Genomic DNA, 27,862 nt, shown 5'->3' on the forward strand with positions numbered 1-27,862 from the left:
AACAATATTTATTCATGCTTAGAGAATACTTAAAAATTTTTCATCGTGTACCCTTTGAATCCCGTTACTTCAATCGTAGTAGTTAATAATTTTCAAAACATATTACAGTAAAAATCTTAGGCGGCACCTAATAATTTTTGGACGCTGTCCCATCAGTAGTTCACCACCCACTTATTTGTCTAGATTGCATTTGCTAGCCAATCGTGAAAAGACTTTTCACTTCTCTCTCTCTCTTGCACGCAACACATGGCTTCAGTTCTCTCTCTCTCTCTCTCTCTCTGCTGTGCTCTGTATGTGTCAGAGTTATTATTATTATTATCTGTCTTTTATTCTAACTCGTCCTCTTCATCATTATTTTCAGTCAACACGATCACGATGGTGTGGTCCAAAAATAAAATTTCCCTTCCACATATTTTTTTCTTTCCCATTTGATTTCTTCAATCTGTTTGTGTTTGTAAAAACTAGATGTGGTCCGAAATTGATGTTTCATTCGAATGAAAGATCCCTGATTGCAATTACTCAAATTCCTTTATGATTAGTGCGTGTACTTAGTTTCCAAAATGAGTCCTTCATAAAGATCTTCTTCTTGTGACTGTGACTGTGACTTTGACTTGTTAAAGCAGAAGCAAGCAACATTAAATCGTGTATTGTTGTAAGTACACAACACAATCTTCAACCTGTTATTAACTCTTTGTTGTTCTTATTATAGTATTAATTAATTTCTCTGTTTTTTGTATTTGGAATTTTTTTTGAAAATTTTATGGCTATAATGGAAGTAGGACTAAATAAAAACGAAATGATGCTAAGCACTGCAATGGTCGAGTCCACAAAACCAGACCAAAAGTAAGCAGTAATGATAGCAAGGTCTCTTGACCATAGACTCCTAGTGTAAGTGTAAAAAAAAGTCATAAACAGTGCACAAAGATCCCATTTTAGCGGGTCTTGGAGAGCTCATTGGTAGATCCTTTTCTTCTTCTACAGACTTTTTCATTACTCAGACCCACTCTACACGTATCATGTATATTAGATACTTGGACTGTTCGCGCCTTTGTCATGCTATCTTTAGATGGTTTTGCATATGCTTAATTTCACCAATTCAATTGATATCATATAAATATTTGTGATCATTACTCTGTTCCAGTTCATCAGGGAGTATGGAAATTGTATGTAGTTAATTAAGTTTTGAATTTGCCATCTGAATTTCTCAATTATGATTAGGATTTTGTGGATTTTGCATGCAGATAGATTTACTAAGTGTAATACTAAGTTGCCGAAAATCTCAAACAAGAATAGACAGCAAGGGAATGGATCAAGAAAAAAATGTGAACCAAAGTGATGATGTGCATGACATTGAAAATGAGGGTCTGTTGGATGGGAAGGAGATTGAGAGGTGCTGGTCAGAGGTATCGGACAAAAACTTATCATACACAAAGCCGCTTCTGGTGAAGAGGACCAATACCACCTCCCAGATTGCCATTGTTGGTGCCAATGTTTGCCCCATTGAGAGCCTTGACTATGAGTAAGTTCTGTTTCATTTTTTTTTTCATGAATAATTTCACCATGCAAAACAAAGTAATCTAAAGCCATTTATATAAAAAGAACAGCTTCCAGTATGCATGTGTTATGTCACCATTTTTATTTTGAGCATGTTCTCCAAATATTTTAACGAAAGGTGAATTATAAGGGAAGTGGTCTTTGAAATTTGAGTTGGGGTTAATTTAATATGATTGGATGTAGCTTTGAAAGCAGTAATTTTCATTTGGGGTCTTGAATTTGATTATGGAAGAGATATTCCGGTTCTTTGCCTATAACAAGCAGATTCACTGAGGATTGAAGGAGTGGTAGTGCCTAATTAGCAGGACTATTTTGAATTCATAAAGAGGACTTGCTAATTTTTATGGACGAATTTCCACTGAAGTTCTGCTGTTGATTGATGTACAACAAGCAGATGATACTACATTGTGTATAGAGTTATACTTCAAAAGATGCATTTTAATGATTAATGACCTTGCTATTGATTTTGGCCTTACTGAAGCCCCTTTAACAATTAAGTTGTCAACACACATGTGATTCAGTTGTAAAAGTTGCAAGTCTTTACACTGACAAATTTCTGTTTACAGCCTTGTTTTCTTTCTTACTTTCGAATTAGCCTCTTTCGTGCGTCTGGGTGCATAGTGTTTGATGTACGTGCTTATATTTATTTTTCATCTTCATATACAAAAAGCTTTTCTTCTTTTCTGTTTTACAATGCATTCACAAATTTATGAGTATGTTTGTGTCACAGTTTTATTTCCAAGCTGACCAGAATGAAACATCATAACTTTGGGAATTACCTCACTTTTATCTAAGAGCCTGTTTTACTAATATCAGGACTGAAGGCTAAGGCGATTAGAGATTTACTTGTTTGTTTGTGCCATTTCAGGATTATTGAAAACGAATTATTTAAGCAGGACTGGAGGTCTCGGAAGAAGATTCAGATATTTCAGTACATTTTACTCAAGTGGGCATTTGCACTTCTTATTGGGCTAGGTACTGGACTAGTTGGCTTCTTCAACAATATTGCAGTTGAGAATATAGCTGGTTTCAAGTTGTTGCTGACTAGCAATCTCATGTCTGAGGACAAGTTAAGACAACTCCTATTTCTTTTCTCATCTTTCCTTCACTATATTTTATATTGTAGAATGTGAACCAAAAGGAAGATTTGTTTTGATTTTCTTTAAGCGTATAGTTCTCTGATTGTTTTCTTAGTCTTAAAAAAAACCATTGGTGTTTTGGTAATTTCCATAATTGCTAGAATGGATTATACCTATACCTGTAGTCCTTTTTTGAGTGTTTTACCATTTTTTTTTTTGGATTTAGAATTTTATTTTGTTCTGTTTAGTTTTAATTGCTTTCATTTAATATAGGAATTGTAGTCCTATCAGGAAAAGATGTTGCAGCACCCTACATACAGAGAATGTATTCTGTAATGAAAGGTTGAAAGGTTTCAATAACTTTATTGCTTCTTCTGAAACTGCCATCACATTCTATCAGAGGTGTGCTTCACCAAGGAAATGTAAAGGAGATTGCTTGTACTGTCATCACATTCTCTCTCTCTCTCTCTCTCTCTCTCTCTCTCTTTTAAATTGTCTTAGGAATCATTTGTTGCTTGCTGTAAACCAGACTTAAAATCAAGCATAGTTATAAATTTCAGTAATTAGCGCCATCAAACCCCAATTGCCCAGAATTTCCCCATCCCTACTTCAACCATTCCTACTTTTTTGGATTGTGATTTACACTTGTACTCAATGGGCCTTATGAGTCATGAACTCAACGTCCACCCATTCTCATGGGAGGGAAGAGGTACTATTTGAGCTACAGTTCATTGGCCTTGAGTAATGAAAAATATAGTGTCAAATTCAAAGATCCTCTGTCCTTTAGTACACAAGCTGTTTCAAGGCTGCTAATTTCAGCACCATTTTGGATTTCTTGATTGTGGTTTGATTGTATCACAGGTATGGGGATAATATGGGGTTACCACGATTGGAATTTGAAATTTAAGTATAGTGTGTTTATATGTTCAACTAAAAGATTTCATGGCTAGGGGTTTGAAAATTGGGTGTTTCTAATTAGGGCTTGTTAGGAAAATGAGTTTGGAACTTTAGCAAGGACAAAAGCCATCTTTGGTGTTCCTCTTGGGCATGAGAATAAATTGCTTAGCCCGTCAGCGATGAAACACCCTTGGATTATCCGATAACTGGTTTTGGTGGGTGGGGTTAATTGACTGTAGGGGTTTGATTAATAGCAGGGATTGTTGTACTTGTACAATATGCTCTGCGACATCTATCTAACCTGAGTGAAGTTCTCCTATGTCATAAATAAATAAAAAAACCATCTTTGATGACCAGGAGTGGTGTAAAATTTGGGGAAGCATGGATGCAATGGACAATGAGTTTAGTTAGAGGTACTAGTCTATGGAGGAGTATTAGGGTGGAGTGGGAGAGATTTTCAGTTTTATAATTGTATTCACTATGTGTGGCATGATATATGGTGTGAGAATCAAGCTTTGAACAAACTGTTTCCAAAACTATTTTCCATTATTGTTGATTAGGATTTTTCTATTTATTCCTATTTGGGGATGTCAAATTAAGAGGGGACACACTCGTAGAACATCATCTTGTTTGGGATTTTGGTGATTAGGAATTGGAATAATGAGTTTGATAAATTATCACTTTTCTAGGGTTTTTTTAATTTTTATTAAAATAGTAGGTTGAGTCAAGACATAATTCGAACTTAGTACCACCTTCTCTTTTACCATTTACCATTTACCATTTGTCACAACCTATGGAAGCAGTATCACTATCTGTGCTATCTTCAAAAGGATTAATTAAGTTATGATTAGGGTTCCTCATAGTAGTTTATAAAACTCATATCGACCTAGTAAACATTCAATAAGGGACTCAATACATGCCTACACAACACCTTCAAATCCAAATCCACACATAAATCTAGAAAATTCAGAGTATCACAATCTCGACCGCTTAAATCTCTAATGTCAGCGATTTTTTGGGGTTGGTTGGGCAAGATTTGGCTCTTATGCCATTTTACCATAGTTGGCGCGAGTTCTCTAATGACTTATTTGTGCAATATTGAGGGAAAGAGAGAGAGCAAAAACATTAAGCTTAAATCTTCATTGTTGAGATCATTGTATGAGACTATGAGTGTTCTTATGCTCTTGGATGCAGCTGCATTCTACTGTGGATTTCATAGATTATCTTATATAGAGTATAAAATCTTTTCATCCTAATTCTTTAGGAGGACTTTGTGTATTCTCTCCGCCTTTTTTAATTAAAGCTATTATTTATCAACAAAAAAGAAGACGAGAGATTTCGGGTATGCTTTGCTGCAGGTAGCAAATATGATCTGTGTCAAACAGAAGAAGAGGAAGAAGAAGAAGATAAGCCTATGTAATCACACCTAGCCTAGGCTTTCCATAGCAATCACCTAAGGAAGAAGACTGACAAAACGTATCACAGAGCATCAAAAAAAGCAGCTATAGGCTCTTCATATTCAATTTGATCTATATAGATAGGCTATTACAAATACATATTTATATATGTACATAGGCTAATTGGACTAGGATTACTGCATCAAAATGGAAAACAATAATGAAACTAGTAATCTTAGCTGAAAACAAAGTACTAAGAGGGTCCAAAAACTCAAAATAGGACTCATTGGCCACTTATTAAACACATTCCACTAAATCTTGAAATTTCACAAACACCCATAGTGTCTAAAAACTAAGAAAACATGAACCAGCAGCAAATGGCTACAAAATTCCAAGCGGCCCTTGCATTGGATTTAAACCAAATTCCTATTTATTTTTCTGTCTTTGAACTTACTTTCCATTAACTTTTTGCCACCTGCATCAATTCCTCTTCTCTCCTTAAATCATTCAGAATTGATGAAATACAAATTTTACAATTGCCCAGCTCTTAAAGCATGAGAAGATTACTTGAAGCGTTGTCATGCCTATCCCTACCCCCACCCAATCATGCAATATTCTTTTTCGAATATGTTCAGAAGTTTGTGCTTTAAAGCAACAAAAGATAAACAAGGTTACTTGGATAGTAGCTTCTCTCTGCCATTGTCTACATGTGATTGTGTGTATGATTGTCTATGTGAATGTTTGCTAGAGCATGTATGTGTCCGTAGGCGTTCATAAGCAACTTTGTGCTATTGGCTGGATGGGTGGGTGTGTGCATGTGCAAAAGTGCTTGAGAGTGTGTGCACACGTGCATGCATGTGTGCGTGCCCATGGAGAGTCTTTGAAGGAATTGAGCTCCTTGCTGCCCTCATATCATATTGAGGGATGTCATACTCTGATACTCGCATTTTTCTTCTTTGCTAATTGGAATGGGAGAGTCTCATAAGGGGTATTTTGAAGTTCTTGGATAGGATGGCAATGGGGCAGGGCAGGCTGGATCATGGGTGCTTTGTAGGGTAGTTGCTTTGTCCCATCCCCTCCCTGCCCCACATATCGGGGCATGTTGCCCTGCCCTGCAAGGCCTCACTTTGTGTTGACCTGCCTTGCCCTGCCCTACACTATTACAATAACATGAAAACAAACTTAAAATTGCAATTAAATATACCACATCAAATCAAACTAATTTTACCATGCAATCCAACAATAAAAACTAAAGTATTGAACAAGACAAAAAAAAGAGTCTACACATCCAAGTATTATAATACTTAATAAAACAAGTTAGTAAGAAACCTGGGGTATTTTTAAAGTATAAATAAAGTAAAGGTATTCTGGTAAATATATGCAAGGTGGGGCGGGGTGGGCCACCTAAATCTGTCCTTGCCCTGTCCCAAGGTGCAGGGTAAAAATCTTGCCTCATTCCTGTCCCACCACCTCTGTGGGAAGGGGAAAACCTGAGAGAGGTGAGGAAAAATGAAGCAGGTCGGAGCAGCGTGGAGCAAAATTTCCATCCCTATAATCTTGGATGAAACACATTTTAGCCATACATGTACACATCTCATTCTAGTGGGACTCATAGGAGCTGCATACTTCACACATTTTCTAGGCATTTCCTTTGTTCTTTACAATATATATATATATATATAACTAAAAAATTCTAAATTTTAATTATATGAGCATGGAAAATAGTGATCAGTTTGGGATTTAAATTTCCTGCTTTCAGTTTATACAATGAAACGAGTGAATAATACAATCTTTTCCAAATTTAATAGTAAACTCATATTTAGCTATGCAATTTTGTATTTTCTTGCCTCTTGTTTCCTTTAATAAAAAAAAATTCATTGGAAAGATTGAATACTTGAGGTGCATCTAAATATACTATTGCATATGTACTGTAGTGTGACAGCAATTATTGTTTTTTCTTTTTATTGAATTACATCACTTTACTGAGCATGTGCTGGGAGAATACATAATTTCTAACCATGTTAAATGCATGTGAGATCCATATTTAAATTCTCATGTCATTTCTCTATTATAGTGTTGACACTGTAATGGTTTCAGTGCAGATATTTCAAGGCTTTTGCAGCATATGCTGGTTGCAATTTAGGTTTAGCTGCTGCTGCTGCAGCTCTTTGTGCTTTCATTGCTCCAGCAGCAGCAGGATCTGGTATTCCTGAGGTGAAAGCCTATCTCAATGGTGTGGATGCTTATTCAATACTAGCTCCAAGCACTCTCTTTGTAAAGGTGAAAAGTTTGTGTTCCCTCTACCTCTGTGTAAACATGAAAGAAATAAAATGGAAATGAGTCAAAGTATTCATGATCTTTTCTTAAACAATAGAGCTGGCAAATGGAGTATCTATTGAGAATCACTGATCAGTTGTTTGAGTCCTAAGATAGGTTTGAATGGTGAAACAAAATGGTTTATACTAGTTTAAGATAATTCATTTTTTCTAAAGGAAAGAATCATTCAAAGTTATGGAAAAGGATGTCTTAGATTTCTCTACGTGCTGTTTTGAGAAATCTTTTAATGCTTTATAACCCTAGTGCCAAAGAAAAATGGAGCCTGAAGCCTAAGAGACTTTAAACCAATTTGTTTGGTTGGAAGCATGTATATAATTTTTGCAAAGGTACTAGAAATCAGACTAAGGTTGCGTTTGGCATTTGGCTGAAAAATACAACTTTTTTTACTATTTAGCTTATTTTTATTACTATTCATGGGTCTTATTGCATTTTTTGGTATTATTTATGAGTCTTACTATACTATTTTAGCTAATTTTTAGCTTTATCTATAATATTTTCAGCAAAAAGTTTTCAGTTTCAGTTAAATAAACTGTTCCCAAACGGACTCTAACAACAGTGATGGGGAAAGCTAGTGTTGGAGTATCACTATGCATTTGTCAGAGGTTGACAAATCTTAGATTCAGTTTTAATAGCACATGGATATTTGGATGGCAGGCTCAGGGACTAGATACTAGGGTTTATAGTTAAACTTGATACGGAGAAAGTCTTTGACCATGTGAATTAGGATTGCTTGATATTCTTGAACTGTTTCGGTTTGGTGAGAAATGGAAGAAGTGGATAGCTTTTTTTTTTTTTTTCACAGTTAGATTTTTGGTGTTGGTGAATGGCACCCCTGTTCTTTTTGACAGCTTTGGAGGGTTGAGGAAAGGGGATCCATTATCCCCTTTGTTGTTTATCCATCTTATTGAGATCAAATCTTCCAGTTTATGTTTTTTGTTTGTTTGTTTGTTTTTTTTTTTTTTTTTTTTTTTAATGTTGTACTTGATTGTAGGGGGCTAGTACCTAGTAACTCTTCTGTATTTCCTGGTTTGCTTAATCCTTACATTGTAGAAGGCTCTGATTTTAGCTTCCCTATTCTTTAGTATATTTTTTAAATTTTTTATCAGAAAACAATTAAAGGGAAAAAAAATCCAGGTAAATCTGTGTCTGTGATGTTTACAATTTTGATTTTGGCAGATTTTTGGATCTGTTCTTGGTGTTTCTGCTGGCTTTGTGGTGGGTAAAGAAGGGCCTATGGTCCACACAGGTGCTTGCATAGCCAATTTACTGGGGCAGGGGGGTTCTCGCAAGTACCATTTGACTTGGAAATGGCTAAGATACTTCAAAAATGACCGGGACCGGAGAGACATGATCACTTGTGGTGCAGCTGCTGGTGTGGCTGCTGCTTTTCGTGCTCCAGTCGGTGGTGTCCTATTTGCCCTAGAAGAGGCAGCTTCATGGTATCCCTCTCTCTCATGTACACATTTAACTTTTTTATTTTTTATTTTTTTCCTTTCCCATGTTTATTAGGATTTCTATTTTCAAGCTTTGCATGTGTCAAAGCATGGCCAGACATTTAGAAAGTAATTTCTCAGATTGCCATATAGGGTAAAATTCTTCTCAACTTCAGTAATTTAAAAGGATGGAGACTGCTTGAATATATGGTGTATGTGGACCAGCAAAAGGTCCAGGACTAGAAAGTTATAGAGCTCCATTAGATGACTTTGTATACTTGATGTACTAATAAACTTGATTTGACTGCAGACTCTGTAGTTTCTTTTCCATTGGAACATATAAAATGTACATAATCCTGTGGAAAATGATGTAACAGCTCCTTGAAATATTGAAATTCTGAAGTATAAATTTGTGAGTTTTGAGATATATTATGTGTGTGTGTGTGTGTGTTTCTTGATGACAGTTAACTTAGAAGGAATTATGTGGGGTCCAATATTTTAGACTATACCAATATTGCATGTTAAATAAGATAGTGTAAGGATCTATGAGTATTTTTTTTTTTCCTTTCATTATTTTGTTTAAAATTTTGTCTCCTTTGGTTTGTTTAATTTTGTAAAAATTTAGAGTATATTAGATGGTGTAAAAGGGGTTTTAATGTTTATCATGCTGTGTATGGAAAATTTTTACCCCAAAAATTTTGGCTTATAATGGCATTAAGTAAGCGTATTTATCTTCTCAAAAAAAAAAAAAAAAAAAGTTTGTTTAGTTGTCACTTGTCAGTCAATAACCCATCACACATACAAAGGAGCTGTCCTACGGTGTATGTGAATAAAGAGCGTTCAATATAACAGCATATGGAAAGTACTCCCAACCTTCATAACTTACCGCAACTACAAAGGACAACCAAGGCTCCCTCTCACAAAACACTCACAAGGGATTCTATCATAGTCTAAACCAGTCACCATGGCTTACAAGATATGCACAGATTACACTAATCCTACATTTCTCAATCTATTGACTGCTTTAAGCCATGCTGTTGACAACCCAACAGCCTAAGAGAACGTGTTTTGTCTTACACAGAACTCACCCCTGCTGCCTAAATGTCTCACATGCATCTCTTCTTCATGATGTTGCCTCCCTCAACACTTTTGATTAAAGTGCAAATGGCAGTTACGTTATACTTTCTGCAACAATCTGGAATTACTCTTTGGAACCAACAGCTTGTTGTCTTGGAGGCTTTCCATGCTGCCAGAACATCTCCATATCTGCATACCAACTACTTGGTAATTGTCAAACCAGGATGTTTCCACTTGTTCTACACATATCACTACCTGTGCACATGTCCCAGCCCACCATAGGCTATGCAAACCCATCTGGCAACCCAAGCATATGCTCAATTACACTACTTAGCCAATGCACACAATGGAGGGCTTGGCCTGTGCCAATGCCACCCTAAATCTGGCCACACAGCCCCACTACCTTGCATCACCCATATGTAGCCCAACCTTGCTTTTGCAAAGCATTCCACAGCCCAAACTCGTTTCCCACATTCATAAATATGCCAACATACTTAGTAGCTCTACCCTGACTTGCACATGAACAATCCACCCACTGCCCATCAACCTGCCCATGGCTCATCCTCTTAATGCCTTCTTTTTTCTTCTCATCGGAGTTATTTCACAGAGACTTGCCATGGTAAGGAAGAAGGAGGGGAACAAGCACACTTGGAGAGTGCAGTACACTGGAGAGTTGTATGTTGCGTTCGGGAAGGATGAATCGCTCCGAAAAAGAATCTATTGATTCTCTCCCAATTGGTTGGACCGTAGGTGTGGTGATTTACTTCACGGGCGAGGTCTCTGGTTCAAGTCCAAGATTTCCCAGCTGCGCCAAGTAAAAGAATAGAAGAAGCATCTGACTCCTTCATGCATGCTCCACTTAGCTAGGGGGATATAGCTCAGTTAGTAGAGCTTTGCTCTTGCAATTGGGTCATTGCTACTTTGGGTTGGATGTCTAATTGTCCAGGCGATAATGATAGTATCTTGTACCTGCACCGATGGCTCACATGCTGTCTACTGCACACGCTAGGCTTGAAACCAGCCAAGCCTTGACCATGGTCCATCACATTTTCAAGATCATACTGCCTTCTCAGCCCACTCGTGCAAGCATGCACCCCTGCTCAGTCCATTGCATGCCTCCCTCAGCTCACTCATACCACCGAATGCAGCCAACCAACTTGAGGATTGAGGGTGTAACACTATGGCTATGCTATCTATTGTGCTATGACAGTTTCTTTGTGTATGTCTGTGTCTTTATGTTTTCAAATAGCTTTTATCCATAAAAATGATTAAATATAGTCACTCTCATATCCCATATTGATACATTTTAGTACTTAGTACATCATCTCCCTAAACCTGACAGTGTCATTCAATATGAGTGGGTGTCTATGCCAAAAGCATATAAAGTTTATCATTAACTAATGCAAGACTTAATCTTAACAAGTTTTGCATTATGCTCACATGTATTTTCATGCATGCCAGCTATTTCAGCTGTTCCATAGCACTTGCAAAATGTTTCTGTAACTTTTTTGCTGCTAGGTGACTGAAATGATGCATTGAAGAAAAAATTATCAGTCTATTCAAATCAGAAAATTTATTTTCCAAATGAAGGAAAGAAAATGGCATAGCAATCAGAATGCTTGATTTTATATCCACTGTAGCAGGTGTAGAACTATATTGCCTCTATTGGGGAAAAAATTTTGTAAATCAAATTTGCCCCTAATCCGTTATCATATTCTATTAATGCCCTTGCTTTTGCACAAGTTTCTGGTCCTTGTTGTGGCCCTGCTTGATTGCAAGTCTGCTGAGGAGGAAGTTTAGCTTTATACATTTTTAATCTTTGTCTGGTTTTCAGCAGTTTACTCTTTCGTCGATCTTAACTTGGTTCTTGTAATTTCTGAAATCCAATGTGCTTCTTCTTCTCCTTGCTTCAGGTGGCGGAGTGCTCTACTTTGGAGGACCTTTTTTACAACTGCAGTAGTTGCCATAGTTTTGAGGGCTTTCATACAATACTGTACCACTGGAAAATGTGGGCTATTTGGTGAAGGAGGTCTTATAATGTATGACGTCAGTTCTGCCAGTGCAACTTATAGTGCACCAGATATATTAGCAGTAATTTTCCTAGGAATTATTGGAGGCATTCTTGGAAGCATATATAATCATTTTGTGGACAAGGTCCTTCGCACTTATAGCATCATCAATGAGTATGTCGTCCTATTCTATGTTGGTTGGAAATATTTTTTTTTTTACCCACATAAAAAGTAGAAATAGTTTGTTACATGAAAGCTTAGTTAATAAAATGAAAGCATCACAAGCATTTCTGCTTCTTTTTTGATAAAGCATGTAACTGTGCCAATCCCACTGGCATGGTAAAAGTTGACCACATGCTTTGGATATAAAACAAATGAGTAGAGATCTGTGACAATAATAATCAGTTACACCCCCTTTAGTCAAATAATTTTCTTCTTATACCAATTCTCACTGCCCACTCTCTCTTGATTTTGCAGAAGAGGTGCTGTTCTCAAGATCTTACTAGTTATCACCATCTCACTCTTGACTTCGTGTTGTTCTTTTGGCCTGCCATGGATTGCAAAGTGCATGCCCTGCCCCACTGACTTGTCAGTGAGCTGTCCCACTGTTGGTAAATCTGGAAACTACAAAAGCTTCCAGTGCCCATCAGGGTACTACAATGACCTTGCCTCCCTATTTCTAAATACTAATGATGATGCTATTCGCAACCTGTTCAGCACTAGTACTGTGAAAGAGTTTCATATTTCCAGTCTTTTCATCTTCTTCGGTGCTGTTTATTGCCTTGGAATTATCACTTACGGAATTGCTATTCCTTCTGGTCTCTTTATCCCTGTCATACTAGCTGGAGCTTGCTATGGACGTCTTGTTGGGAGATTATTTGAATCAATCTCCTCTCTTGACACAGGTCTCTTTGCCCTACTTGGAGCTGCATCCTTTCTTGGTGGCACCATGAGAATGACTGTTTCCCTATGTATTATATTGCTGGAGCTCACCAATGACTTATTATTGCTTCCCCTTGTGATGTTGGTTCTCCTGATCTCAAAAACTGTGGCTGATAACTTCAACAAGGGTGTCTATGACCAAATACTGAAAATAAAGGGTTTGCCTTATTTGGAGGCTCATGCAGAACCCTACATGAGGCATTTGGTTGCACGAGATGTTGTTTCTGGTCCATTGGTCATCTTTTCTGGCGTTGAAAAGGTAGGGAACATATTACATGCTTTGAGGACAACAGGGCATAACGGGTTCCCTGTGATTGATGAACCACCTTTCTCAGAGGCACCAGAATTGTGTGGGGTCGTTTTGAGGTCTCATTTACTAGTTTTGCTGAAGGGAAAGAACTTTTCAATGGATAGGGTGGTTACTGGGGATGATATCTTGCAAAGATTTGCTGCATTCGATTTTTCCAAGGCAGGATCTGGGAAGGGAATCAAACTTGAGGATCTAGATATTAAAGTGGAAGAGATGGAAATGTATATTGATCTTCATCCTATTACTAATGCATCCCCATACACAGTGGTTGAGACGATGTCACTAGCCAAAGCTGCAATTCTCTTTCGGCAACTGGGTCTCAGGCACATGTGTGTTGTACCAAAGAGTCAAGGGGTAAGTTCTCTATCTCTCTCTTATAGCTTGTTTGGATGTAGGGGAGTAGAGTAGAACGAGGGAAAGTAAGTTAAATTACCTTGTTTGGATTTTTTTAAGGGAGGAGGGGGAGGGATTTGGAGGGGTTCTAACTACTTCTAACTCCTCATATTTAATTCCCTTAAATTGGAGAGATTTGGAGGGAGAGTAAAGCATAGAAATGCTTGACCAAATAAATTACCAAATTTACCCTTATCATATTAACAAAATTATAAACTATGGAAAGACTAATTATTCCCCTCCCCCTTACTTAATTTTAAAAACATCATAACCATTCCCCTTTACTCTCCTTCCCACTACTCTCATCTCCTCTACTCCCCTCTACTCTCTTCTCCCTCCAAACTTCCAAACATAACATTAATGATTGGTTTTTAGTAGATGAAGAAAGATTTCAAACTCAGGAAGATATGAGCTCAGACCTAGGGAACTGCCTGTCAGTGACATCCCCAAGTTATATGACCTCTTTTTTCTAGGAGAAGTCTTTGCCTTTAATTTTTCTAGATGATAAAAGTAGGGAATTCTTTGTGATCTATTTATTTTTCTGTTACAGATTGACATCCCTCCCAAGCAACCCCCCCGCCCCGCGGTTAATCCTTTTAGAACTTTGTGGACAATATTGTCTCCTGCCATTCCTTCTTTGTCCCCTCATTATAACAGCTCCAATTAGCTTTAAAAAATTGCAAATGCTTTTAAATGACTCTTCTTTTTTTCTTTTTAAATTACAGAGGCCTCCAATTGTTGGAATTCTGACACGGCATGACTTCATGCCAGAGCACATTTTGGGACTCTATCCTCATATCAACCCTGACAAGTAGAGCAACTGAATGTTTGATAGTCGGTCATCTCTCTTATTACATTGTTCCATTCTGTGTTTCTGGATGATCAAATTTGTATTTGAACTACTAGAAGTGAGATCTTTATTATAAAAGCATTTGATGGCAAACATTCTCAGTTGTACAGATATAAATGGAGTCACCACAAAGAAACTCAAGTCTTCTAAACAGTGAGGACAATGTATACAAATTCATTCTTGAAACAATCCGGCACTCTTGGATAGACACCTTTGAAACACAATGGGAGACAAAATCATTCCTATTTGAATCACCTTGTAATCCACCAAGAAATGATTTAGTCCATATCCAACATCCAAACACCCTCTAGTGTTCAGTTTTTGTGACTTCACTGTTTTTCTGAGATTGCCAAATCATAATATTCTTGTGATAACAGTTGAATAAATTGTCATTTATTGAGTAATTTGTTCTTTGGTATCTTGATTTCTAAATAAATTTTTTTTTTTATCAAAGTGTGAGCTCACTTCAGTATGTATGACTTTCTTGATTAATGTTGGCGACATGAAATGTTCAGTGGCTTATATTCAAGAGGATTTATCCCTATTGAATGAAATTTGTTAACATTCATTCTTCATTAATGTTGCTAGTTATTATGTAATTTGTTTTTGGTATCTAAATTGCTCAAAATGATTGCTGTATATACATGTGATACATTAAAATGGTCGAAAACTATTATTTGCATAGTACAACTCTATTTCATATGATTCATCCGAAAATGATACATTAAAAGCCCCCATCTCAATTTGCACCGAACAGCTCTAAAGCTGCCTTTATTTATTTATTTTTATTTATCCCCATTCAATCATCTCATAGTAATACTTAAGCGTATTGATAAAACAAAAGGGTAAATGTTTTGCACCCAAGCTAATCTATACAATTTTGCACACGCACCCCAAAGCAACAAAGTTCTGTGTGCAAAATTGTGCTAAGAGTTTAAGAGTGTGTGTTATAAACACCATTCAACTCTAAAGAACATTCGTAAAATAGATGGATTTTGCTTTCCACTATTGCACTGGAGAACAAGCGGTTCAAGTCCCCAGGCAACTTGTCCCCATTGTTTCTATTCTTTTGCTTGGATTTGATCTTCATGTTCTTTGATTAGGTGGTGGTGATTTGGGTTTTTTTTTTTTTTTTTTTGGCCAAAAAAATTTATGGGTTTGAAGGCTAAGGTTTGCTTTACTGGGGATATCGGTTTGGGGTTTGGTTAGGATCTGGGTTTAGGGATTGTTTTTTGCTGGAGATTGGTTACAAGGAAGAACGCATTAATTTTTTTTTTTTTTTTTTTAATTTTGGCATTTAAAAAATGCCAAATAATTTTTTAATAATATTTTAATGCCTACATCAGCCACATCCAGATTTTCCGTTAGTTTGGTGATGAAATAGTGCTTCAAGTACTTAAATGTCCCACGTTAATTGGTTTAGGGTTAAAAGTGGTCAAAATAAAATGTAGGGACTAAAATGGAAAAAAGTCAAAATGTAGAGACTAAAAGTGCATTTACACCATTATTTTTATATAAGAAAATGTTAATGGATGCCTAAAGAGTAAGGACACTGATTTATAATATTTTTTATATACTTTAAGGGAAAGAAAAAGTAATTAATTTTTTGGTGACTTTTTATATTTTTATAAAAGTAGTATTAAAACTTTTCTTAAATAATTTATAACAATTTTTCTAAGAGCATCCATTAACATGACTCATTTTTTATTATTCAGAAGTGCATTTTTTTGGAACAGCTATTAATAGGTTATTCATTTCTATAGTTTTTTTTTTTTTTTTGATAAAGATTCATTTCTATAGTTGAATGTGAAAGACATTGTTAAAACCAATTCTCTATCTATTATCTAAATTATACTCTCTTCAAAAAAAAAAAAAAAAAAATTTCAAATAAATAAATACATATCGGAAGCTTAAAAAAATTGAAAATTTCAATTACTGTTATTTATTAAAATTTACAATGTTTTAATCTCTAGAGCAAGTAAAGATTAATAATTGCACCAAAAAGAATATTTTGTTGAGGGATCCTTCCAATATTTGGCACAACACTTTTTTTTTTTTTTTAAATAACAACTAATAACATTACTATACAATTAATTACAACTTCCACTCGTGAAACTTTATGCTCCCTCACTATCGCAGGTCTTATAGTCTACTGGGTTAGTGATTTTACCCTTGGAGTTTTTAATTTTGTATTTCCTTCCTCTGAACAACATTTATAAACACAAAATCTCAAGTTTAAAAATCAAATAATTAAAAATGTTTCACAAATGTAAATTTGTGTATTTATTGAACACTAAATTTCCTTTACTTTGGTTTTAAGATGGATTGAATGACCTTCATAATAAATCTCTAGCTTTGAGCATATTAGAGATTTGTTGCTCTTCGAGTTCCTCATACATTCTTTGAGTTGGAAAGCTTTTAAGTGGACGTTTGACAGGGCTTTAAAGGCTTGTTTGGTAGAGCTTTGATGAGTTGGGTTTTTTTTTTTTAATTTTTTTTTATGTGTATGGAAGCTTTTTAAACTTGATTCCAATAAAAATTTGAATCTTATCTTGGAAGAAGGTTTCGAACGTTCTTTGATTGTTGTTGAGATAGAATTTCTCCAAGATTCGACTTTTAGAAAATGAATTTGGGTGCCCTTTATTTATAGTTATTTCTCAGGATGAGTCACACTTTAAATTAATCTCCTTAAGGATAAGTGGTGGATTTTGATTGTCTCGAAATTATAAATTTCCACTAGGATTTGTTTTTTTTTTTTTATAATTATCTCTACTTTTATTTATTTTACTAAAGATAATTATCAATTAATTTGATAAGAAAATTTATCTCTATTTTTTTGGACCCCATTGATACATAGCAATTTTTTTCCAATATAATGTCAATTTAGATAACACATGCTACCACTTAATTTATTTTATTTAATTAATTTAATAACATATAAATTTGATATTTGCCACTAAATTTTGAACATCCACAATTTTGAGGGTAGAGAGTAGTCAAGTCTCTACATGCATGTTGTCAAATTTTTGTATACACCATTTCCTATTGGGTCAAGACCACCCTAAATTTTTCCAAGATGCACAGTCCGTAATTTAGGCCCACACCTACGCCGGGTTATATGTTATACTTTTTTTTTAGATGGATGTATGTTATACTGATACCAAAACGTAAAAGAATTTAAAGACTCCTGTGCCAATAATAGTAGACATTGGATCAGTTTCAACAATAATAAAGGTATCTCATAAAAAAAAAAAACAATAATAAAGGATTTGTTTTCCTAGCTCTGGCTGATTGAGTTCTCAATGGAGTTGAACTCTCCCTCCTGACCAGCTCTATAAAAGGACAGCCACACCAGCCGCATAAAATAGAACCATAATCTCGCTGGCGTATGGCATGTGTGTTGATATGAACATAGGCTTTTCCTGTGTACGTAGAAAACGAATTGCAAACAGTGTTTATTCTTCAATCTCTGTCAGGTAAATTAAAAATAAAGTTTTCCCTTAATCTCGTTTTGGCGCGTCTTTCTTTCTTCAACTTTAAGCAGCTTTTGCATCCTTTGTTATATAAGTTTTTTGGTCTAAACAGTTAATTGTCCATTCCTTTGCATCTTTCATAGTTGTGGAGTAAACACGTGGGAATTTAAATGGGAGGTAAAGTGGAGAAGATAAGGTTCAAACTCAAGATCTTCTTCCTCAAAAAAAAAAAAAAACTCAAGATCTTATGCTATGATACTATGTTAAATTACTAATTATCCTAAAAGTTTAAACTATTGAGATATGGTAAATTTAATTATTTAACCATTACTTCTAACACTATACGCCATATATGTTGGAAAATTTGGTTTTGCATCTCATACAAAACATACAACAGAAGCAACAAACACGGATCTACTTAATTCATGAGAGATAACATGTAACCTTAAATTCTAGAACAAAGAATAGAAAGCGTACCTCGATGTAGTGAAATTAAAAAACAAGACTTGAGAATACCTCTAATCAACATCCCAATTCTACATGGTGCCCGAGAAGAGTAGTCTCTTAATTAGTCTTTATGTACGTTGATTCTCAAATAAAGTTCTTCTTATTCTCATTGTAGAGAAAAACTATTTTTTCTTTTCATCATACGTACTTTCTAACTTCCTTGGTAGTTACGTTATTTAATAACTTTTATTAAATAAAAATTGATTATCTAATTGGGTTAACCTTTTGGGCTTGCCCAATTGGGCTTTAGTTTGTGGCTTGAGATGGGATCAAAGGGAACAAATAAGACTCTAATTCCAATGGGCCTTGAGTTTATCTGTAAACTCTTGACAAGTCCAAAGTTACAATTAATTATATTTAATACCACTATATAGATATAATTGCACTCTAGGTGTTAATAATAAATTATATCCCAAGACTCTAATGATATCATTTGATCACTCCATGAAATATCCATAGTGAACAAAGTTATAATGAACTGTCACTTTATAAATAACTATTTTATCCTTAAGTACTTTGTTTAATATTTTAGTTATTCATATTTATTGAAATCCGATTTCAATAAATATAAACTTTAGTAACTCTTTACTAAAGTGGGTGTCCTGAATAATCAGTTCCCATTAAACTTATCTCAAGGAGATATTTTGTATCTATATAAAATGAGATTATAGATTCCATCTTGAGAATATGTGTTTCCTTAACACTATGTGTAGTTACCTAACATACTGAGGTTTTGACCGTCAATATTAGATCTCACTTCTGATATATCAAAGTAACCTACATTTTATGATCGAGTTCATTATCCTCTCAAGATTGAGAGTCTATGAAATTAGAAGTTGTGAAATTAATCATTTAGGTGACAGTTGTTAATTGAATAATTAATCTCACAGCGGTCTAGTTCAATATGTCTTATCACTTAAGACATATCAACACATCAACTAGAAGTCTCTACTTCCATGATCAAGACAAATTATCTTAGTTGATGCGTTATAATTTTCGCAGATGACCTACATTTTATGATCGAGTTCATTATCCTCTCAAGATTGAGAGTCTATGAAATTAGAAGTTGTGAAATTAATCATTTAGGTGACAGTTGTTAATTGAATAATTAATCTCACAGCGGTCTAGTTCAATATGTCTTATCACTTAAGACATATCAACACATCAACTAGAAGTCTCTACTTCCATGATCAAGACAAATTATCTTAGTTGATGCGTTATAATTTTCGCAGATGAAATGCCCAATTTCATTACCGACTACGAATTATGTTTTAAGTTTACAAGGAACTTGTGATTTATATTTTCTGTGATTAAATCACATAAATCACATACAATGCATCTCAAGGACTATGATAATGTCCCATTAGTTTATTTATAAATAATCTCATACAATTAAATAATTTAATTATTTATGACATGTCAATATATTGGATTTTAGGGCATAAACCCCAACAATATATTCAATATATTGTTTGTATTTATACATAAAACTGATAGGAGAGAGTTATGATTATTAGTGGAAAGTTGACAGTAGTTGATAGAGGAATCTAAAGTTTTCTCTTATATTGTGTCATGCTTCTCTCTTTATTAATTGAAGATTACGTTGACTTGGGTGCAGGATTTGGTTTAGCCAACCCTGTTAAGTGTGAAAAAAAATTTTCTTTAAAAAAGGCTTACTTGAGTAGAAGGATTTGGTTTAGCCAACTCTCTCAAGTGGCCAAAAATGTTATTCTTAAAAAAAAAATGCTTAATTTGGATAACACATCTCACCACTTAATTTATTTAATTTAATTAATTTAGTAACACATAAATTTGATATTTGTCACTAAATTTTGATGTAGCACTTTTGCTATTTTCTTAATAAATTTTTGCCTCTTACAACATCATTTGGGTATACTCTTGTACTTAAGACTCACTCACAATCATCCAATGATGTAAATCGCCAAAACCTAAAACTTTAAAATTGAATTTGAAACCTTCACTCAGGAGTTTGGAATCAAAAGTGGGTAGCATGAAGAGGTAGACAGGAGAAACTGTTAGAATTAGTGCTCTTAAATCTTATTGTATGATGCTATGTATGACATTATATATGACTTAATGTTGTAATTAATAAAGTTGTTTTATTATTAGCTAAAATAATGGTAATATGAATACTTGGACATTATCATATAGTCCATGAGATGCATAGTACGTGATTTAGTCACAGAAGATATAAATCACAAGTTCTTTGTAAACTTGGAATTTTAGTTCGTAGTCAGTGATGAAATTGGGCATTTCATTTGCGAAGACTATAACATATTAACTAAGATGATTTGTCTTGATCATGGAAGTGGAGACTTCTAGTTGATATGTTGATATGTTTTAAGAGTTAAGACTTTGATATGTTCTCAAAGAAGTCCGTCTTGGCCTTCTCATCATGGAACCGGATGTGAGATGGAACAGAAGGAAGAGACGAAGAGGATGACCCGGAACCTTGAAGAGGGTTCTGAATCGGAATGGATTCATTTGGGTGCCATAGAGAGGTTCTATGAGAGAGAGAGAGAGAGAGAGAGAGAGAGAGAGAGAGAGAGAGAGAAGACATAACAGAAACACAACCTTAGATCATAAAAAGAGAAGTACGTATGCATGAAAAGTGCATGAATATGTGACATGGAAATTTAAGAGCATTATGGGGTAAAACCCAATCCAAACCTAACAACACTCACACCAATAATCAAGCACACATCTAACAAATGCATGAAACATTGTTATAATGCTAATGGAATGCAAAGCATGATCATATAGCAATAACATCATAACACCCAACCCAAAAATTTCAAGAGAAATTCAAAAACCACAAAAATTGAAAAACCCCAAAACCTAGGTCTAAATGCATGAAATGCATGAAAAGAAAGAGGATTAGAACACTTACCAAGTACTTGGAGCAAGATCTAGGCCGAAAATCACTTGGGTGTGAAGATTTGAGTGAAAGTGAAGAGTTTGGGTTGAGAGAGAGATATTTCTATCTAGAAAGAGAGTGAAAAATAAAATCTAAATCGCACCTCACCTTTAAATAAAAATCGCAGCTCGATGGATTGAAGTTTCTATTGAGGATCTGTCGAGCTTTAAATCTCAACAGAGGTGAAGCTGTTGAGGTGCTATTGAGGATCTGTCGATGGCAAAAAAAAGGTCTCAATGGATCCAGAATCTGTCAAGAATCTATCGAGCAAACAGAGAGCAAAGAAAATTGGCTCGATGGATCAAAGAAGCTGTTGAGCTTCTATCAAGATGAAACCCAGAAATCTCGTTAGATCAAGAAACTGTTGAACGTCTATCGAGAAGCAACTCAGAAATCTTGATGGGTTGAAGATCTGTTGAGATTCTATCGCAAAGGTAGAGAGCATAGGAAAAATTCCTCGATGGGTAAAAGATCTGTCAAGGTTTCTATCCAGATTGAAGAAAGAAAGCTTGATAGAAATGGAAATTGCCGAGAAGCTATCAAGCTTGAAGAAAAGGAGTTTTTCAAGGAGAGAGAAAAAAAAAAAAAAAGGAGATAAAAGCAACAAGCAAGCAACTCAACCAAAAAAATCACTCAACATGTTAAGCTCTCAAAACATCTCTTAGCATAAATGCAAAGCATTCATATATCCAACACACGCGCGCACACACACACACACACTAAACAAGTCTAACCAAATTTATATTTAAAAAAAAAAAGACAAATTAGTGAGAATTTATTAATATATGTATTTCTTGTGATGACCAAATCACATTGTACCTATACATGTATCAAGAGTAGCAAAGAATTTTGCATGTTGTGTGTGAAATATAGCAAGAGTGCATAAGTGTCTCATACTATGAAGATGTGAGACATGAGAAGATCGAATACATTCACACACAATCATAACTGTTTGATGGGGACTATCACCTTCAAGGTACATCCTATAACTCCCACATCTCTTAGAAACATGCTTGCAACCATTTTAGAAGCATTTTGTTTGTTTTTTCTTTTATTTTTTTTCTATACATATTTTTTTAAGCATAGTATGCATGTGCATATAAGGGAGAGAAGAAATACCCATTTATATAAGCTAAAACATCCCGATTTTGCTGTGCATAAGCACACAGATGTTGTTCATGATTGGTGGGTTTTAGTGGTGAGATGGTTATTTATGCATTTCTCTTAGGATTTTCTAGTCCTTCCCATCAAAAAGAGTGATATGAGCATGAGATATAAGAAATCATCTTAATACGGACGAAGAATGCAGAATAATCAGGTTGTGCCAAGACTACTAATTTTTCATCACAGGGAAAGCTATACAGGGGGTGAGGCAAAGGCACTGGGGAAATGGGTGGCTGAAATAAGGTTACCAAAAATAGGACTCGGGTTTGGTTGGGTACTTTTGACACGCTGAAGAGGCTGCTATGGCATACGACACAGCAGCTTATATGCTACGTGGGAATATGCACAGTTGAATTTCCCAGATCAAAAGCATGCAATTAAGGCCAATTCTTTGAATGGAACCACAGCAGCACTTCTGGAAGCAAAGCTACAGGCAATATCATCACAAGGCATTAATTCTGCTCATAAGAAGCCCACTGAACCACCACCAAAAATACCACCTAAGAACCTTTTATCTGAGAACATAAAAATCCAAGGTTTGAGCCAAAACAAATCGATAAAAGAGTGGCAGTTTGAGTTGGAGAGCAAAGTTGGATCAGGGGTACTGATTGAGAACAAGAAAACTCAGGAGGTGTTATCAGATGTGGATGCTGTTCAGTTAAGTAGAATGCCCTCCTTGGACATGACATGATCTGGGATGCTCTTTCAGTTTCAGATCATTTATGACCATCATCTTATTATACAAATGGTACCAATTTCTGGATTGAACTCATTTTCATGTAGGTATTATGTTTTTGCTTAATTTGAATAACACAGCCATTTTTCTTTCAGTAGAAGTCTCATACTTTAATACTATGGATCTATGCAATCTTGTCCATGATGATTTTCTTTAAAAACATGTTCTTTATTGCAGTATTTTCCATTTTCTTTTGTAATTTTTTCTTCCGTTAGCATGTAGGTAGTTTTAGCACTACTATTTGTTCAGATAAGAAAAGTTTTGAGCTTTGGACTTGATTGACATTCTATTTGGAATGTAGAGAGGCCTAATGGGCCCTTGTCCGTAAAAACAGGCATTCCGCCTGTTGGCTGTTAAAGATGTTGAGCACATTGTGTTTGTGAGGTCCAATCAATTGGGATTTTTGAAAGAACAAAGTCAAGATACTATAAATTTGAGGCAAATTACATTTTTTTCATCCTAATCATTCATCACGATTAAAATGTCTCTTCAAACTTTTGTAACACAATTGATCCCCAAAGTTAATAATTGAGCTTACAATTTAGCTCTTAAGTCATATCCTAATTAGGTGTTAAAGTTTGACGGAAAAGTAGTGTGCGTATAGGACACGTGGAACTCTGCCCCACTAAACCAGCTGATATCTACCACTAAAAGTAAAAGATAAAATTACCCTCATACATATCAATGGACAAACTTAGGCCGTTGTTTGGATTGTGAGAAAATTTAACAAGAGTATTCAAAAACTCAAAAAAAAAAAAAAAAAAAAAAAAAAGAATATTTCCTCCCCCCAATTTGAGATCAGGCAAACCTCCTAAAATTTCTTATATTTTTCCATATTCTCACAAAAACAAACATGACAAGCAAAATAATAAATAAATAAATATTTTTTTTTATCTACATTGATAGGGAAATTTTTGCCAAAGCAAAAATATATCTAACAGATGAGAGTTGTCATGTTTCTGGGGATCGCCATATACAAGAGAGTCGTTAGTACCCATGTTTTTACCTTGCGATGCAATCCATTCAACAACTACTCGTCTAATACACCATTATGACAAATGGATAGGTCTTGATGAACGATCCCTTGCACTAGTCCTCCAACCTTTGCGTATCCCCCACTCCATTATTTCTATATGGAAAGAACCTGCACACTACACCCAAAGATCATTCTACATATTCGTATCTACCAAGTATGAGAGGTCAACCCGAATATCTTGAGATATTAATTTCACTAAGGGAAGTTCCTAAACCATGGGAACTTGTCAACTCTATACCATTATATAAGCACTAAGCTCCTCCTCTCCAAGCACAATAATTTCTAGCTATCATATTTTGAAGTTATTGGAAATCATTGAATTACAGACTTAACATTTGGAGGTCTTTGACTGTATCATATCAATGTACTCTATAAATAATCATTCTTTAGTACCATAGCGTTGCAAGTTTGGACAAGCTCACTGACCCAATCTTGAGTGAAATAAATACATCGGTTTCAATCGTTTTCAATATAATCATCACGAATGAATCAACAAAGCCTAAAGTGGTTTATCTTTCACCATTAAGTTTACCTACTATGATATTAGAATGAATATGATCTCCACCAGACAGACATAATGCTTTAGCTAGTATATGAAAGTGTATACCATGATTCTTCTGTTGATCAATAACTACATGCATTTTACAATGAATATGAAGAAGTAGACCATTATCTTGCAATTCTCCTCCTACTTTTCCCCTTCCATCTCCCAATCATTAAGACTTATATAGCTCTTCCCAACCCACCAAACCTCATTTGACCCAACCCCTCCCTTCATTTTACCCACATCATATCTAGATCCATCGACCACTTGGGTCGTCCTTGTTAACTCCACAGATTTTGATTTGATTTTAACCGCACTCCAAGGATCTTGACTCGAATAAAATGAGTTCATGTTGTCCTAAGCATTGTAAAACATGATTGTGACAAACACTACTTTGACATTGAGCCTCGCCCTCACCAACCTTATTTATTGCTTGCACGCCAATCTTCATAGCAACTTCACTGTCCCTAGCACTAAGCATTTCCTTACTAATAAAAAGCTTTTTTAAGTTGAAAATTGGGGCATTTGAGTGATAAGGTTTTGTTAAATATATAAGAACCTTTAGAGAGAGAGAGAGAGAGAGAGAGAGAGAGAGAGAGAGAGAGAGAGTTATAAGAACAGATAACTTACTGAGTGTATTCTTGTTGATACAAGTCTCTCTCTATTTATACAAAATTCTATCACTCCATATTACAACTGATGATGCACGAAAATCAGTAGGCTGGAATGCATTAGACTATGGTGATGTCTTTTTGGTCCTGAAAAGAAAAGAAAGAACTATCAAGAGTGATCAATGTTACCTAGCCAAGGACCCTCTGATGGTTAAGTAAGTTTTCTCTCTAGAACACAAGGGAAAATAGTGAATGGTGGGACTTACCCTGGGTGAATAGAGCTTGATCATTTTTTTAGAGAGTTAGAAGTGGATCTACTTGTTCGGATCCACCACAATCATGGGTGATATGGGTGGTTAATGGATGAAATGGGGAATGTGGAGTGAACTATGGGGAATTCTCTCCACGTTTTAGGAGTAATGTATTATGGCTTGTGTGAGAGACTGGAAAATTAGGTGCTCTCAAAAAAGAGATTTGGGGTGCTTTTAAGGACACATTTCTTTTTGGGTAAGTAGTGTGGAGTTGCCACTTATTTTTTATACAAAAAAGAAAAAAGAAAAAATATAAATACAAACTACATATTCAAAATACGTCATTGTCATTGGTTGAATAAAGAAAAGTACAACTTTGGTAAATTAACCTTACAAGGCTTTGGGACCTAGTTACAATATATGCAAAAGAATACATAGCTTTGGTCCTAGTTACAATCTACCAAAATTAAAAGACAAAACACTAATCTACCTATCCAAAAATCCTAAGATCGGGGGTTAGGTTATGGAATGGAAAGGTGTTAAGCACTCATTCCGCCCAGACAGAGTTTGGTCTTCTAGACTCTAATGACCAATATACTGTTTTTTACATGATGTTGAATGATATGTTGAACACACATAATAGACACTTGACAAAAAATAATTCAAACAAATTTGCCTTATGAATGATATCCTCTTTTAAAAGAAAAATTAGATTTGTTTTATGAATTAAAATAAATAAGACTTGGTTTGTAAAAAAAAAAAAATCAGATATGCTTTTGTAAGGTGTAAAAAGCAAGATTTTATCAAGAAAAATCAGATCTGTTTGGTATAAAGTAAAAAAAAAAAATATTTTTGGTTTATGAAAAACCAGATCTATTGTTGGAAACAAATAAAAAGGACTTTTGAAGGAAGATTCACATTCACGAGACAAATTTATTATGCATGCATCAAAAAAAAAAAAAAAAAAAAAACTTCAACCTAAAATCTTAATTCTTTCTTTTGAATTTCAAAATCTACACTTTTATAACAAAGAAAACTTTTTCAAAAAAAAAATATCATGGAAAAAGAAAAGAAAGAAGAAGAACAAAATATCTATTGCATGAGCGTGCTCTTCTAATGAATGAATATTTTAGAAATCAAAGAAGTTTATTCACCTCTTTGAGGTCTAAAATACCTAACTTACAAAAAAGAAGTTCCTAAAGCAAAAGCCTCCAGAGCGTCTTTAACGTAAGTGGAATTGAAAAATCAAAAGAGAAGAGCCCCTAATTTTGATTTGTTTCCCCTATTTATAGAGTTGGGATGATAAATGAGATCATATATGAATTGGAACGTGTCCTTATCTCTAAAAAGTCGAAAAAGACAGGCTTTATCTCAATCAAGAAGTCCCCAGGCTAGGCTGAAAATTTGGGCCAATCGGCACTTGCCATGTGCTGATCGGCACTTTAAGAGTGTTGACAGGCCCTCTTGGGTGCCAAACTTGTGTTTGAGTTTTGGTCCAATTTGGACTCCTTTTTTGAGGATTTTTGAGCCAAAAATTGCACATAGATGCGTTTTTAATCCATATTCTAAAAATTAATCCCTTTTTCTTGATATTTAGGTATTTAAAGTGATAATTATCTTGTAGATAAATATTCCAAAAGGACTTGATTATCCACAATTTCTTTGTTATCTGATTACCCACTTTATTCCCATGCAAGTAGACCTATTTTTGACACTAACAAACAACCAATCACAAAATTATTTAATTAATTTTAATTTTTTAACCAATTAGAATTAATTTAAATTAACCATGTGTGATAAGCTCCACCCAAATAAAATGCATGCAGACCGTGCAAACTTGATCATGTGATATCTTTCAATCCAACAATCCAGTTTGGAAATCAAACATATGGGTGCAAAATCGAGTGTCTATAGAATGCCCCTCATTGATAGAGCTTGCAAAGCGAATGTCAATGTAAAACAAAGACACTGATTTTAGCAGCCATGATTTAATTGAGGATGACTTTTCAAAGATTACCTAGCCCTAGAACATAAAACCTTGGAACATAGAACTAGTGTTTTACTGTTTTGAAAAATGAAAACTGTGGATATTTGACCTACTTGATAATTGATAAATTTTGAAATGAATCTCAAAATCTGGGGTGACTGAGAGGCTTCTCTATCTCAGTCTATGATTGTGGTGGATTGAGAGGCTTCTTTATCTCAATTCGTATGTGTAGGCGACCAAGGGGCTTCTCTCCCTCAATCTGAATGGAAGGTATCCAAGGGTCTTCTCTATCTTGGAACCTGGGGCGATTGAGAGGCTTCTCTATCTCAATCTTGAA

The 27,862-nt window shown here is 35.0% G+C and overlaps 2 protein-coding genes across 6 annotated transcripts; both read left to right on the forward strand.

Annotated features, from left to right (window-relative positions):
* The first annotated feature begins 233 nt into the window (after nucleotides 1–233).
* Nucleotides 234–14,696, forward strand: LOC111984272 (chloride channel protein CLC-c). 5 transcript variants are annotated; one of them, XM_065783146.1, is made up of 9 exons: nucleotides 234–652; nucleotides 1,246–1,519; nucleotides 2,423–2,623; nucleotides 2,907–3,071; nucleotides 7,030–7,207; nucleotides 8,441–8,703; nucleotides 11,688–11,957; nucleotides 12,261–13,389; nucleotides 13,979–14,110. In XM_065783146.1, the coding sequence occupies exons 2-9, from the start codon at nucleotides 1,305–1,307 to the stop codon at nucleotides 14,093–14,095; spliced, it is 2,538 nt and encodes an 845-aa protein (XP_065639218.1). In that variant the 5' UTR covers nucleotides 234–652; nucleotides 1,246–1,304; the 3' UTR covers nucleotides 14,096–14,110. The 5 variants fall into 5 exon arrangements, with proteins under 5 accessions (XP_065639218.1, XP_065639217.1, XP_065639219.1 ...); XM_065783145.1 differs by having other exon boundaries at nucleotides 235–652; nucleotides 1,242–1,519; XM_024015896.2 differs by lacking the exon at nucleotides 13,979–14,110 and adding an exon at nucleotides 14,154–14,696 and having other exon boundaries at nucleotides 238–652; nucleotides 1,242–1,519.
* A 7,669-nt stretch (nucleotides 14,697–22,365) lies between these two features.
* LOC112017834 (ethylene-responsive transcription factor ERF062) lies at nucleotides 22,366–23,235 on the forward strand. The gene is given in 7 exon segments (XM_065783111.1): nucleotides 22,366–22,381; nucleotides 22,547–22,582; nucleotides 22,585–22,608; nucleotides 22,611–22,646; nucleotides 22,649–22,696; nucleotides 22,699–23,040; nucleotides 23,043–23,235. Coding segments are annotated over 7 exon segments (546 nt in total). The 3' UTR covers nucleotides 23,087–23,235.
* Nucleotides 23,236–27,862: the final 4,627 nt, after the last annotated feature.

Source organism: Quercus suber, unplaced genomic scaffold (genome assembly GCF_002906115.3).
Source record: "Quercus suber isolate HL8 unplaced genomic scaffold, Cork oak 2.0 scaffold_329, whole genome shotgun sequence".
NCBI classification, from domain to species: Eukaryota; Viridiplantae; Streptophyta; class Magnoliopsida; order Fagales; family Fagaceae; genus Quercus; species Quercus suber.

Excerpts from the sequence above, each read along its gene's own strand:
- LOC111984272 (XM_065783146.1), top strand. The coding sequence starts at position 1,305 with ATGGATCAAGAAAAAAATGTGAACCAAAGTGATGATGTGCATGACATT. Across the intron at positions 1,520-2,422 it reads ATTGAGAGCCTTGACTATGA|GATTATTGAAAACGAATTAT; the intron begins GTAAGTTCTGTT and ends GTGCCATTTCAG. Across the intron at positions 3,072-7,029 it reads AAATGTAAAGGAGATTGCTT|ATATTTCAAGGCTTTTGCAG; the intron begins GTACTGTCATCA and ends GTTTCAGTGCAG.